A 13,476-nucleotide genomic window follows, 5' to 3' on the forward strand; every position below is an offset into this window, starting at 1 on the left:
GGCAACCTTTATCCATTGCTCCATGGTCTAGTTCTGATAATCTTTCTCTTGACTGTAGAAAGGGTTCATCATGGTCACTCTGACCTGTCAATCTGTGGGTATTCAGCCCCTTATGCAGCACACTGCACTCTGTTTTCTGATGCACTCTGTGTTCTGGCCAGCATTATGCTTTTTCAGCAATTTGAACTATGGAACCTCTTCTGTGTGATTGGACAAGATGAGCTAGCCTTCGCTCCCCACGTGCATCAATGAGCCTTTGGCACGCATCACCCTGACACCGGTTTACCAGTTGTCCTTCCTTGCACCACTTTTGGTAGGTACTAACCATTGCATACAGGGAACACCCCAAAAGACTTGCAGTTTTGGCCCTAGCAAAACTAGCATTACTATTTGGCCCTTGCGAAAGTTATTTCGATGTTTTTGCTTATTTTATGCATATTTTTATGCATATTTTTCCTGCTTCCAATAAATGAAATTCAAGAACTGACTGTTTACTTGCTGCTTAATATATCCTAGTTTATCCCACCCATTGACAGGTGCCATTGTAACAATATAATCAATGTTATTCAAGTCTCATGTCAGTGGTTTTAATGTTGTGGCTGATCAGTACAAATCACACTCATTGTTTTCCAAAATTAGCTACAGGGAATACAGTTACCTATAAGATGCACATAGATGCTACCACATAATTAATGTGCTTAGACAACAATGTGGAATAGTGAAAAAATATAAAACATAAAACTGATGTTTTACTGAGAATACATCACAATTTTACAGCTACAGTACAGAACAGAAGATGACAATGTCTCTACATAATTTATTGTGTAAGATGACAGAGTCAAACTTGATTCTCCACCTTTTATCACAGAGAAAAGAAAGAGGAACCAGTAGTCCTTCCTTTATGTGGACAATATGGTTCAGCCATGTTAACTCCTTTTATTTTTCAATAACGTGTCTGTCAGGGTATTCTGTGGCAGCATTAAATAACTGATCAAAGAAGACAGATAAAATAGTAGACTTGTGCAATTGTGCAATTCATCTAAATTTTGAGTGATCACCAGGTCATCTGAATTCCATAACTCTGAATCGCCACACGGACATATGAAGCAAAAAAAAAGCAAATTAACAGCGGAGGAATAATCTAATTTTGTGATTCAGACTTAAACCTATGGCACCAGAAAAGTTATAGTAAAAAAAAAAAAATGATTGATGGTTAGGGGGCTAACTCTTTATTCCATTCACAGATCAAGTGACCGATAATATGAACCAAATGGCATGGAATTCATCAGTTTACTGCAAAAGATATACATGTATGTATTTTGCAGTATACTGACTGACTCATTTTTGCTTCATCAAAGTTGCTTTTCCTTTTAATGGATGAAATTTGTCTGAATCGAAAAACGCACAAATTTTGGTCCATCTGAACAAAAACAATTCTGTCAAACATGTACAAGTCTAACAAACAGCACGAGCATACAGTTCAACACAATGGCCCAGGGGCAGAAATGTTTTTTACATGTTTTATGTTAGCAATGTTGATTTACCGGAGTATGCATTCAAAATGTACAACTACAGTACATTATAAGGATATTATGTTAACAGTGGCAAAATGAATCTAAAGTGTTCAGGTTTTAATATTGACAAGCATTGATAAATGTGGGAATTTGGCTGATATATGTGGGAAGTGATTGGTTGACATATGTGGGAATTTGTTTACCTATTATTTCTATAGACTTTGCTTGACATCATATGTCAAGTAAAACGTTTTGATATTTGTATTTTCTGCTGTATTTTCTGCTATTCTGGTACTCACAGACTTAGAACTGTATTCGTCTGTTCTGATTACTAAAATAATAAGAACATGCTTACTTTTTACTGCTGTCAATACTGAGAAAGCTATTTATAGTTCTAGGTGTTTTGAATTATAAAGGTACCCAATTACTATTATTATTGCTATGTCATCAGCATGGAAGTTTCAAATGAAAACATCAATCAATCCCTGCAAAGGCGTGTGGCAGCCTACCTAAAAAGATTAAATTATAGATCCAGGGATCAAGGTTGAAGACAAGCCTTAAAAGGAAAAAAAAAGTCAACCAAATAAATCAATATTCTATGTTCTACTCAGCTTTCATTTCAAATATTTCAAATGAATGTATCTGCGTTTTGTTGAATATACAGTATGTATTTATGCTGTACGTGCATGTGTATGAAAGCAGCTCAGGTCACTAATAATAATTGCATGCCTAAAATTATCTTTAATCATATTTATTTCTAAAATACACCATATAGATTGGAATATAAAACCACATACATAGAGGCCCTGTATAATAATGGAGCTTTACCATTCAAATTCAGTCACTTTTGATCATTATGTTTTATATTTTAAGAGTTTGGTCTGGATGAACCATTGCTTATTTCATTATTGTTTATTTATTTGAGTGTTTTTTTTCTTTACAAATGTATGTGTGTGATCTCCCTAACTATAAATCATCTCCTTTCTGGTGCCTCCCTTTTCCCATGAGGCTATGTTGCTGAAATCACTTTTTTATTTATCTGGCTGTGCAGCCATGTTGTCTCTGTTATCTGACCAAATGCTGCAAAGAGAGCAAAAAGGACATACAAAGGTTATATAACACTCTGTCACTGTGTTATTGCTAAAGTGAGAATTCAAAGTAAATTTAAAAATTTAGGTTAAGGTAACTGTTAAGGTAACACAACTGAAACTGACTTTATTCCCAATTCAGCAATTTTGGCTTTAAATGATAAATTCACTCTGAATTAACTTTGAATTCTCACTTTAGTGAATATCCCTCATACTATTTGAATAGAAAAATAAATAGTAGAGTAGTGCTTTCAGTTTCTCACAATTCTTCTGAAAAACTATATATATATATATATATATATATATATATATATATATATGTGTGTGTGTCTATATATATATATATATATATATATATATACTCTTTATATTTAAGAAACATATAATCTATAAATATATAAATATATAAACATATAAATATAGGTTGTTTTACTGTTTCTTTTTTTTTTTTTTATCCCTCTATTGATAGCTTCTTCTCACTTGATCAGTGAACCATATTAAAATGCACCTAACATGGCACTGCAAAATCTATACCAAAAATGTATAATTTGCAATACACTGATTGGCTAATTTTCGCAACCCTTTCAGTGTGTCAGAATAATTGAATGGATAAAATTAGTTTGAACTGAAACTCCAGATGGATGAATCCCGAGTTGCCTGAAAATATATATATTATTTTTTTTGGACAAACCAAATTTTTCACTGTTCACAAATCCAGTAAATGGTATATTACATTCTGTGTAATGGTATATAATAATACGGCTGTGTATTGCTATCTAATAGGAAAGTTCATATTATAGCACTGTATGTTTTGTATAAAATAATAATGTGTATCTGTAAAGGAGCTCCCTGTACCCCTGGCTGGGTACCTCCACCAAGGACTGCTTCCTAGCTGGAACAGGGGACAAACCTCAGCACTCTTGCCCACTGTCGCCATGGCTTGACTGGGGTCCTGGAACCGCTCCCACCTGAAGCCAAATGGAGAATTCACTCTAGACACCCCAGGCACTGGACGACACTAAGTTTTGGGAGCTCTAGCCCTTACAAGGACTTTCCCTGTGGTATCCGCCACACTGGAACAGTGATTAAAGAGTAGCCCTTTCCCCTCCGAGTAACCAGATGACACATAGTTCTGGGAGTACAAGCTGGAATGATTTAATCTGACCAGATGGCCTGCTTTTATACAATTTCAGACACAGTTAAGCACGCCCCTGACACTCCCACACACACAGGATATTCCCTCTTCTGGACCTGAGAGGGGACTAGTTACACATTACAAACTCCTCCTCTGTGCCTGAGATATAATTGAGTCAGGAACTAAAATAACTCAATTATCTCCAGGCACAGAAAAACATACAATATTACAAAATCCCCAAAATACATTTAAAACACATAAAAACCCCGACAAAAGTTTCATCCCCTGATAGCCCCGATCTGGGTAACCAACATATCCAAAAATCTTGACCAACCGTGCACATGGTCCTAGGCCCAAAACAGTTCCAAAGGTCGATCAAGTTCGGTAATCTTTTATAGGTTTCCCTGCAGGGCCCATAGTCTGTGGTTAGGAGGCTGGCAAGCAGGTTCCTCCGGGAGCTCATGGCAAACTTACGTGAGAAGGGGAGTTTGTCACAGTATCTAATAACACTGTGTATTGATATGTAATAATAAAGGCAATATATGTCTTTGTGTATTGGCATATATTAATAGTACCATGTGTAACACTCTGTTTATTGAATTTTTTGGTTAGAGTAACCCTTGCTGTGCTGGTCCATCTTTTCTGTGATAATGTGCCACTAAGGCATAAATCATCTCTGGTTTGTTATGTCCATACTGCTGGGTTCCAGCCCAATGCTGCAATTTTAGAGGATTAAAAGTATTTACATGTTCTAATGTGCCAGTCAGTGATATTTTTTCATCCTGGCTTGTTGGTTGGTTGTATTTTGTCAGGAGCAAAACCTGCAGCTGACTCCCAGTGATTATAGTGTGCTCCAATATGGCAGTTATATTATTTATGTATTTATTTATTTTAAACATTACAAATCTATTTTAATTTTTAACTTTAACTTTAATTGATGTATATCTTTTTTTCTCAATTTTGACCTGGTTCTCCCTGTAGTCTTATCCTCTGCTTTCATCACTCCCCCTTGTTGCAGGGGGACAAATGTAAGAGAGGGCAGGCTGAGTGGAGGACATGGGCTGCACAAACATGGGTCATGCAGCCAGTATGCTGTTCATGCAGGTGTCAAATGTCTAATATTAACACAATTCACATTAGTCACTCTGTACTCTTGAATAATGTCACCTGGATGACGCTGCTGAATGTGGATTTACAACTCCATCAGCAGATGGGTTAAACTCTGCATATGGGGTGTTTCATAACTAACACTGCACACACAGGCTCAAGGCACCATGACCATTTCAAATCACTGAAGTTGTCATGGTTCTTAGAGAAACTCTTTCAAGTAGTAATCATGAGAATAATGACAATAATAACAATAATAATAACAATAATAACAAAAATTTAAATATTTGCAGAATTGTACATCTGAAGAATGGCTCATATGCGTATATATGAAAATCTTCCCCAGGGCTCTCCTTAATTAAAAAAAAAAAAAAGGCAAAACCAATTAAAAATTGATAACACAAGAATATTACCGCATTGTTATAATTCACCTGTGCATGAATTAATTATCAGCTACTTCACAATATAATCCTATTGTATGTTTCCTTATTCTTCTTCATAATTAAATCATGTTACATTGCAATAGTGACACAGGTCATCCCAATTTCAACATGTAGCAACACAGGAGGTTATTTTTTCATCTTGTAGTAATGACAAGGTTAATTGTATAGCAATTATTTTAATTGTATGGATTAGAAATGAGAATTAAATAAGATGTACGGTTTCTTTTTCTGGAAGGCAACTGTCAAATATACACCATGCAATTATGAGATATAATTTGAGAAATACAATTAAGAATACATTAAGAATACCTTGATGAAAACAGATACATTATTAGACAATTTAGTCAGTAATAAATGGAAAAAAATGAATTCAATATTAAAGTTTAGCTACAGATTCCATAGGTCCATGAGAAACAGAATTAATTAGGGAAGAATTATCTACTGAAACACAATAATGAATGAAGAGACATATACACTTTATCATTAAAGGACCACTATAGGCACCCAGACCACTTCAGCTCAATGAAGTGTTCTGAGTGCCAGGTCCCTTCTAGTTTAACCCTGCAGCTGACAACATAGCATTTTCACTAGAGGCTGAGTAAATTGCACTGAAATGCACTGAAACATCCTCACAGAGTCCAGTGTCAAATAAGATCCCTATAGGAAAGCATTGAGTAATGTTTTCCTATTGTCGGGTTTGAATGTGAACGCTCCTGGCCGCGCATGTGCATTCAGGTCCACTCGGGAGCTGATATCGGCAGGGGAAGGAGAGGTCACAAGCGCCGAGGTGGGGGGGAACTGTTAACTCTATAGTGTCAGGAAAACGAGTTTGTTTTCCTGGTATTATAGGATCCCTTTAATCATATTTGGGCTGTGAAGGCACTATGCTGATACATTCACAAGAATCTTTGATTGAATCACTGAACTCAAGTAAGATACTAATGAAAACAAACGTTAAACCAAGTGGTACTGCAAACAGCAAATCCAGATCTACTTTTATTAGCTAGTATGAGAAAAGTTTCATAGAGTATTGTCCTTTAATAATGGTACCTCAGCTTAATCCAGGCTCAGGAGACAGTGACTTAATAGCAGAAATTATAAATCATGCCACAAAGCCCTAGTATGCTAATTTTAAACTGTATGTGATATCAAAGAAAAACAGATTACAAAAATAAAGCAAAATGTGTGCTCTTTGGCTTACTGTACCTTGTCTGAATGTGAAAGTTGTTTGTGGTGCCAGTGTGTTCATAATCGTGAACAGCAGCAGCAAAAATCATTGCAAATATCTCCAGTTCCGTCAGCCAGTGCTGGAAGAGTAATTGGATTGAGTGAAATCATCTATCACATACTTCATATTTTAACAATATTTACTATACTTGATTGTTATTTCAGTGTCATTCAGCTGCTATTATGTACATGCAATTATAAGATGAGTAATCTAAGACAAGACTCACAAAAATGAAATCATACTATTAATTACAATATGTTCATTGCAATTTGAATGTATATTTGTTTAACATTTAGCAGGCTAAAAACACTGATTACATTTTAATGCTCATTAAGGAACAACAGTGTTATTTGGGATATTTACAATTTGTTAATTAGTAGCATTGAACTAATATGGAATGCCATCTCCATTTATAATTAGTAGAGTGCTAGATAACTGTTGATGGTAGATAACTAAAATGCCCCATGCTGACAGGGTTTCTTAAAATACCAAGGGGTAGAAATAAGTTTTTGTGTTCAACCCTATGACAATTTTCTTTTTTCGGAACTGACAGAGAGAGTTTTCTAATTAATTTACCAACCATTTGCCAGAAAGATTACCTCTTGACTTGGTGTTTACACTTATCAACCACAACATCAAAACCACTGACAGGTGACATTTCTAGCATTGATTATACTGTTACAACGGCACCTGTCAATGGGTCAGATATATTAGGAAGCAAGTAAACAGTCAGTTCTTGAATTTCATGTGTAAGAAGCAGGAAAAATGATCAATCAAAAAGATCTGAGTAGCTTTCATAAGGGCCAAATAGCAATGGCTAGATGGCAGGGTCAGTGCATCTCCAAAACTGCAAGTCTTGTGGGGTGTTTCCAGCATGCAGTGGTTAGTACCTACCAAAAGTGGTGCAAGGAACCATATACCAGAGTATATGGGCTCCCAAGGCTAATTCATGCACAAGGGGAGAAAAGTCTAACTAATCTGGTCCAATCACACAAAAGAGCTACTGTAGTTCAAATTGCTGAATACAATTTTTAAATGCTGTCCATGATAGAAAGATGTAAGTATGCAGCCAATGCACCAACTGCTATTAAATTTAATTTAGATTCACATAAACCAAGATGGTTAGAGATGGAAACAGAAAAATGACACCCATACTCTATTAAATAATTAATTTGTCTCCCTATATCTAAAAAAACTAAATTATTTACAATGTTTCCATCAACGAAAATCTCATTAAAAGCTTGGGATGTATTGTTAAAAGCTTTAAAACCTAACTTGACTTGGGCATGAGCTATGCTGCTTTCTACCCTAAATAATTATTATGCACAAATAGATTTGACTGATTAGCGCTCCAAATTTATAAACAATATTGATAGTTTTTTCAACAATGATTCACTAATGTCATTTGAAAAAATAAAAATTAAATATGATTTTGGACGCAATTACTGAGATCTTACAAGATTTGACATCCCCAATCTTGACCACAAATTTGAAAAATTACTAATTTCGAACCTTGAAAAAAACATATTTATTTCACCCAAATCAAAAATATACGATCTCCTTATGTTATATAAATTTTTTTCAGTTCAAGATCCAAAACCAGATTATAGTCTAGCCTGGGAAAAAGATTTGGGTCTGCAATGGAACTTGGAGGAATGACTTGCAATCACATCATCTCTCAAAGGGATCACACAGTGTTCCAACCATATAGAAAATCACTACAAAACTATATACCGGTGGCACCTGGTCCCTTCAAGATTTCATAAAATTGACACAAAATATTCAGATAGATGTTGGAGGGTTGTGGAGGCCTTGGTACTCTTTCACATATATGGTGGCACTGTGCAAAATTGCAACCGTTCTGGCAGAGAATACATTCACTGATTAAAAAGATAGATCAATTATAACATTCTCTCCAGAAGGGGGTTTAGTCAAAAATCTCCCTAAGACATCAAGTAAATTAGATAGAATCCTGGTAGGCCACATCCTTATTGCGGCCACGTCGATCATACCTTGTTATTGGAAGTCTACTACTTTACCATCAGTTAAGGAAGCACTGATTTTAGTGCTCGATAACAATAGGTATAAACTGGCGTTGCTGCAACCCTCACCTCAAAAAGTGAATTTGCAGTTTCATTGGGACACCTGGCAAATTATATAACTAAATTATACATTTGGAAAGTACCCGTCCTCTCCCTTTTCTTTTTTATCATTGTTTTTTTTCACCTTTCCTTCTTATTTCTACTCGTTTCTATAGCTAAATGTTGTTGTTTTTTTATATACCAAATTAATGTGAAATATGTTGTTTAAAATACTGTTCAATAAATATACTTTGAAAAGAAAGGTGTGAGAACATGCAGTGCATTGCAATTTGCTGCATGGATGCACACAGGTCAAAGTACCCATGATGACCCTTATCCATCACCGAAAGCGGGGACTGGAAAACAATGGAAAATGGTTACCTGGTCTGACACATCACATTTACTTTTAGATCAGGTGGATGGCCAGGTGTGTGTCATTTACCTTGGGAAGAGATAACAGCAGGATGCACTATAGAAAGAAGCATTAGCGGAACTAATGCAGAGAGGGCCCCGGTGCAAGAAATTATTCTGCCCCCCCCCCCAGCAAACACACAGATACAAACATACCTACACAGGTACATACACACACAGGCACACAAACAAACCTATAGCTACACACACAAAAACAGTTACACGCACTTACCCACAGAAACACACACATACCTATTTAAACACCCTGGCATGCAAATACACACTGGCTCAGATACAGGCACACATGTACAAACACTGGTATACACACATAAGCACTTACACACATATACACATTGACACTTACAGATACACATATCTCCACATAGACACACTGGCACTGACACAGATAAACACTGACACACATACCTACACATATACACTGACACACATACAAACATATACCTACACACAAACAGATACACGCACATACAAAGATGCATACACTTATCTACATACACACACTGACATACACACACAGACACATATAGCTACACATACACACTGGCACAAACAAATACCTACACATACACACACTGGCACACACAGATACACACTGGCAGACAAATATACACAAGAGATACACAATGGCATTCACAGATACACACGCATGTCTACTTATTCACACTGGCACACACATACACACATACCTACACACACTGGCACACACAGACACACATACCTGCACACACAGATAACACAACTACACACACTGGCACACACACAGATACAAACTCACATATACACACACACAGATACACACTGTCCCTCACAGATACACATACACAGTTACAAACTGACACTCACAGATACACACAGATACACACTGACACCCCCACAGACACACAGAGAAGCACACACATACCTACACATAAACACAAATTACAATTTATTACCTTTTAATTGCAGGGAGGAGACTTTCTGGGGCTTGCTGACGCTTATGGGAGTCTAAAGCTGATCTCTCCCTCCTCCTCGGTCTTCTCCCAGCCCACATTGTCTGTAGGCTGGTAGGAAGTGGCAGGTAGTCACTTCCTCCCAGCATGCTCTGTTAACATTAAAGAGGTCCGGTCACGCTGCCAAAGGGCCGAAGCATCCAATCGGGCCCCTGATAAGTCCTGCCTGGGGAGATTCCTCTCTGCATAACTGGTACTGCAAGCTCTTAAAGGGCCTGTTTAGCAATAATACCCATTGGGCGACCCTTAGTGCATGGGCCACCTGATGCTAACAATAATTCTTCTCATGGAGCTCATGTCTTCTGTCTCCTGTTGGCTCATTGGACCTTCACTTGCATTGATTGGGTTTGGCTAGGTTTATGACTGCAATTTTAAAAAGATATGACCTGTGATCTTTTCTTGGTCATCTTTTTGCTACCTACCCATAGTATTACATGCAACCACTTCATCCTTCTAAGCGGTTTGTAATTCATTAGACTGTCAAAATGAAGAGTATATTTCTGTGGCTTCGACTTCTGTAAGAAGCGCCAACTGCTTTGTCCTGACAGGAGTCCAATAATGTATTTGTTCTAGATTAAGTAATTCTTTGATAAGTTTAAAATTCAAATCTAAAGTTGTCTTGGTTTTCAATATTAAAAAGGAAGTTGTCCTTCTGGTATATTATCCATTTTGTATTTTATTGAGAGACATAGAGAGAGAAAGTATAACACAGCTCGTATATTGTTCATTGTCTGTCCATCTGTCTTTAGCAAACTGGGCCAGGGAGAAGTTCTGATCCCTTGGGTATGCCATAATAGTAAAACAACAGTTATACATCTATACTTTGACTCCATGGCTTATGTTAGTCATCTTCAAGACTTATAAGGTGCAAAGAATTCCAGTTCAAGCAGGGACCAATACCACTCTTTTTCAGGTGGGTCTGAAGTAGGTCTCTTCAATCAAATATTTTATAATTTTGCAGTCTCATGAGGTTGCCAGGCTACCCTCAATACATGGAGCCTTTTAGTTTCAAATTTACCATAAAGGGACATTCCTATAGTGTATGTCCTATTCTTGCCAAAATAGCTGAGCTGGAACATACTTAATTTGAGTAACTTTGCAGTTAGGCTATTTTGTCCTAAAATTTAAAGTCCTAATATTTCCTACTTAAGTGCATAACTATAGTGCTATTCACTTAACTATATGTAGGCACTTTTAATATTTCAGTAAAATAAAACACCTCAAAGTCCACTTATGTATGTGTAGTGGTAAATCTTTGTATGTACTCAAATATCCATGTGGGGCTAAGTAACAAACTCTGCAGAGCTGTTAATGCAAAGTAAAAATACATGAAGATAAAAAAAAGTAGAATCTATGCATAGAGAAACCTAGAATTTTTCAAGTATATTAGTGTTTATTATGCCCCAGGGTATTCTGTCAACAAATCAGATAGACAAGGCAGAAATAGAAAAATAACGTAATAAACATGATATTCCTAGCTTCTAGCAGTAGGAAATGTGTTAAATGCTCATTTATGCATTTAAATGTTTTAAATATGAATGTGTATAAAGTGTTCTCCTATGGTTACAAAAAAAAATTAGAAACAATTCTTGCATTGCTGTCTCTGGAGTCTTGGAACATTTAATTAAGAAGTTTTCTAGGTTGTGTTTCAGTAGAATTCGTCCTACTTAATCTGCTCTTTTTATTTATGGTGTTTATGGAAATAATGTAATTAATTTATAAAAAATTTAAGTTTTAACTAAGGGTTTTAAGTGTGTGTGTGTGTGTGTGTGTGTGTGTGTATGTGCGTATGCGTGTTTGTATTTTTCACATGAGGAATATAAAATCTAAAAGAAATGCTCTTCAATGTTAACCAATTCATATTTGTGTGATACTCAGAACCAGTTGAGTCTTCATTATTATAGACTTATATAAAGTAATATGCAAATAATAGGTATCATGAGATGTAATAAGAATACATTTGCATTGCAGAAAGTAAAATTGTTTACAACATACAAATATATTTTCCTTTGAGGGCATTATTTTCTTCTCTAAGAGGGCTATTGGGACAGGATAGTAGGATATTCAGCATACACTGCAATCTGTAGAGTTATTCGCTAAAGTGAGAACTGATGGGAATTTAAAGTGTTTTTCAAATTTAAGGCCAAGTTAACAAAAAAAATCTTCCAGTTAGCTATGTTAATGTGAAATTTACTAAGAATTCACCTTGAATTCCTAACAATTCTCACTTTGGTTAAAGCGGCACTGTCATGCCGAACTTACCTTTCCCCAATCGCTTCCTCTTCTCTCCCTCTGTCAGGATCTGTTCTTTATTTCTTCTTGTCTGCTCTAGTTTTCTTTAAAACATAAAACAAAGTAGGGACTACGCCTGACCATCTCTGACCAGCTGAGGAGCAAAGTGTGATTCATTTCCGGTGGTCAGAGCAATTTTCCCACAATTCTCACCTTTCCTCCGTGTTCCTGTGAAGCCTCCTTTCACTTTTCCCGAACGTCCTGTCATTTAGACAGAACGACGGCAAAACTACCAAATTGCGTCCTAACAGAATGAGAACACTTTCTCCATTCATTTTAGGATGCAATTCGGGACTTTGTTCGGATCGGAATTTCATTTGAATGAATGAAACTCTGATCCTATTCGTGCTGTGGCTGCATCTTGCAGATACTTAGTAGATAACTCCTTAATTCCTAGGAATTTAGCAATATATAGTCATTGTTGCCGTGTTTTAATAACAGACTCTTATTTCTCTACTAGGCTCTGCCTCTTTCTGACAGGCAGATATTGATTTGTTTCCTGTATCTACAGGTAAGTAGTTCACTAGGCAAGATGAAGCGGTGTGAATCGTCTTTGATAAATACATCCAGAAAGTAGTATGATTCTCAGTGTAATTCTCCCCATGTTTAATAGCATGGTGTGACTGTTCTCATCCAACAGTATCTGCTTGTTCCAGTATGATCTCTGGAAGTTATGCCGTTGTCAAGGTTCTAATTTGATGATATCATCCATTTGCTTTTAAATTTATATCAGAGAAGGACATTATCCTTTCTTGTTGACATAATAGATCTATAATTTCTAGACCGTGTCTGGGTTTCATGGAGGTTCTCTACATTTTTTTTTTTTTTTAATCCGTCACAAGATGGGTTCCTTATTTCTTATGGGAGTTTGTCTAGCCTTGTTCCTTCTCTAGGTTTGGCTATCATGGCCTTAATTCCTATCTGGCTCTATATTTATTCAGGATATTTCAGACATTAGAAGGCCAGGAGGTTGCTGACCTTGCAGCTTCTAGGGTAAATTAACTTGCCTGAACAGACTTTATGACTTTTTTAAAGTCTTCTAAGGTTTATGCAGCTCAGTAATGGGTTTATAGCTACTAGCTGTTTTTGAACTCTGTCCCTCCCTCTATATATACTGCTTGGGTATTCCCCATGAGTAAATGCTGCCATGATTGATCAGGAATAAGG

The 13,476-nt window shown here is 36.3% G+C and overlaps 1 protein-coding gene across 1 annotated transcript in view; it reads right to left on the reverse strand.

Moving 5' to 3' along the window:
- Positions 1–13,476, reverse strand: part of PDE1C (phosphodiesterase 1C) — an 888,281-nt gene that overhangs the window by 116,959 nt on the left and 757,846 nt on the right. The window contains exon 9 of the mRNA XM_063452062.1: positions 6,494–6,594. Within this exon, the coding sequence (XP_063308132.1) occupies positions 6,494–6,594 (101 nt within the window). The remainder of the gene's footprint in view (positions 1–6,493; positions 6,595–13,476) is intronic.

The sequence above is a fragment of the Pelobates fuscus genome, chromosome 4, assembly GCF_036172605.1.
Source record: "Pelobates fuscus isolate aPelFus1 chromosome 4, aPelFus1.pri, whole genome shotgun sequence".
NCBI lineage: Eukaryota > Metazoa > Chordata > Amphibia > Anura > Pelobatidae > Pelobates > Pelobates fuscus.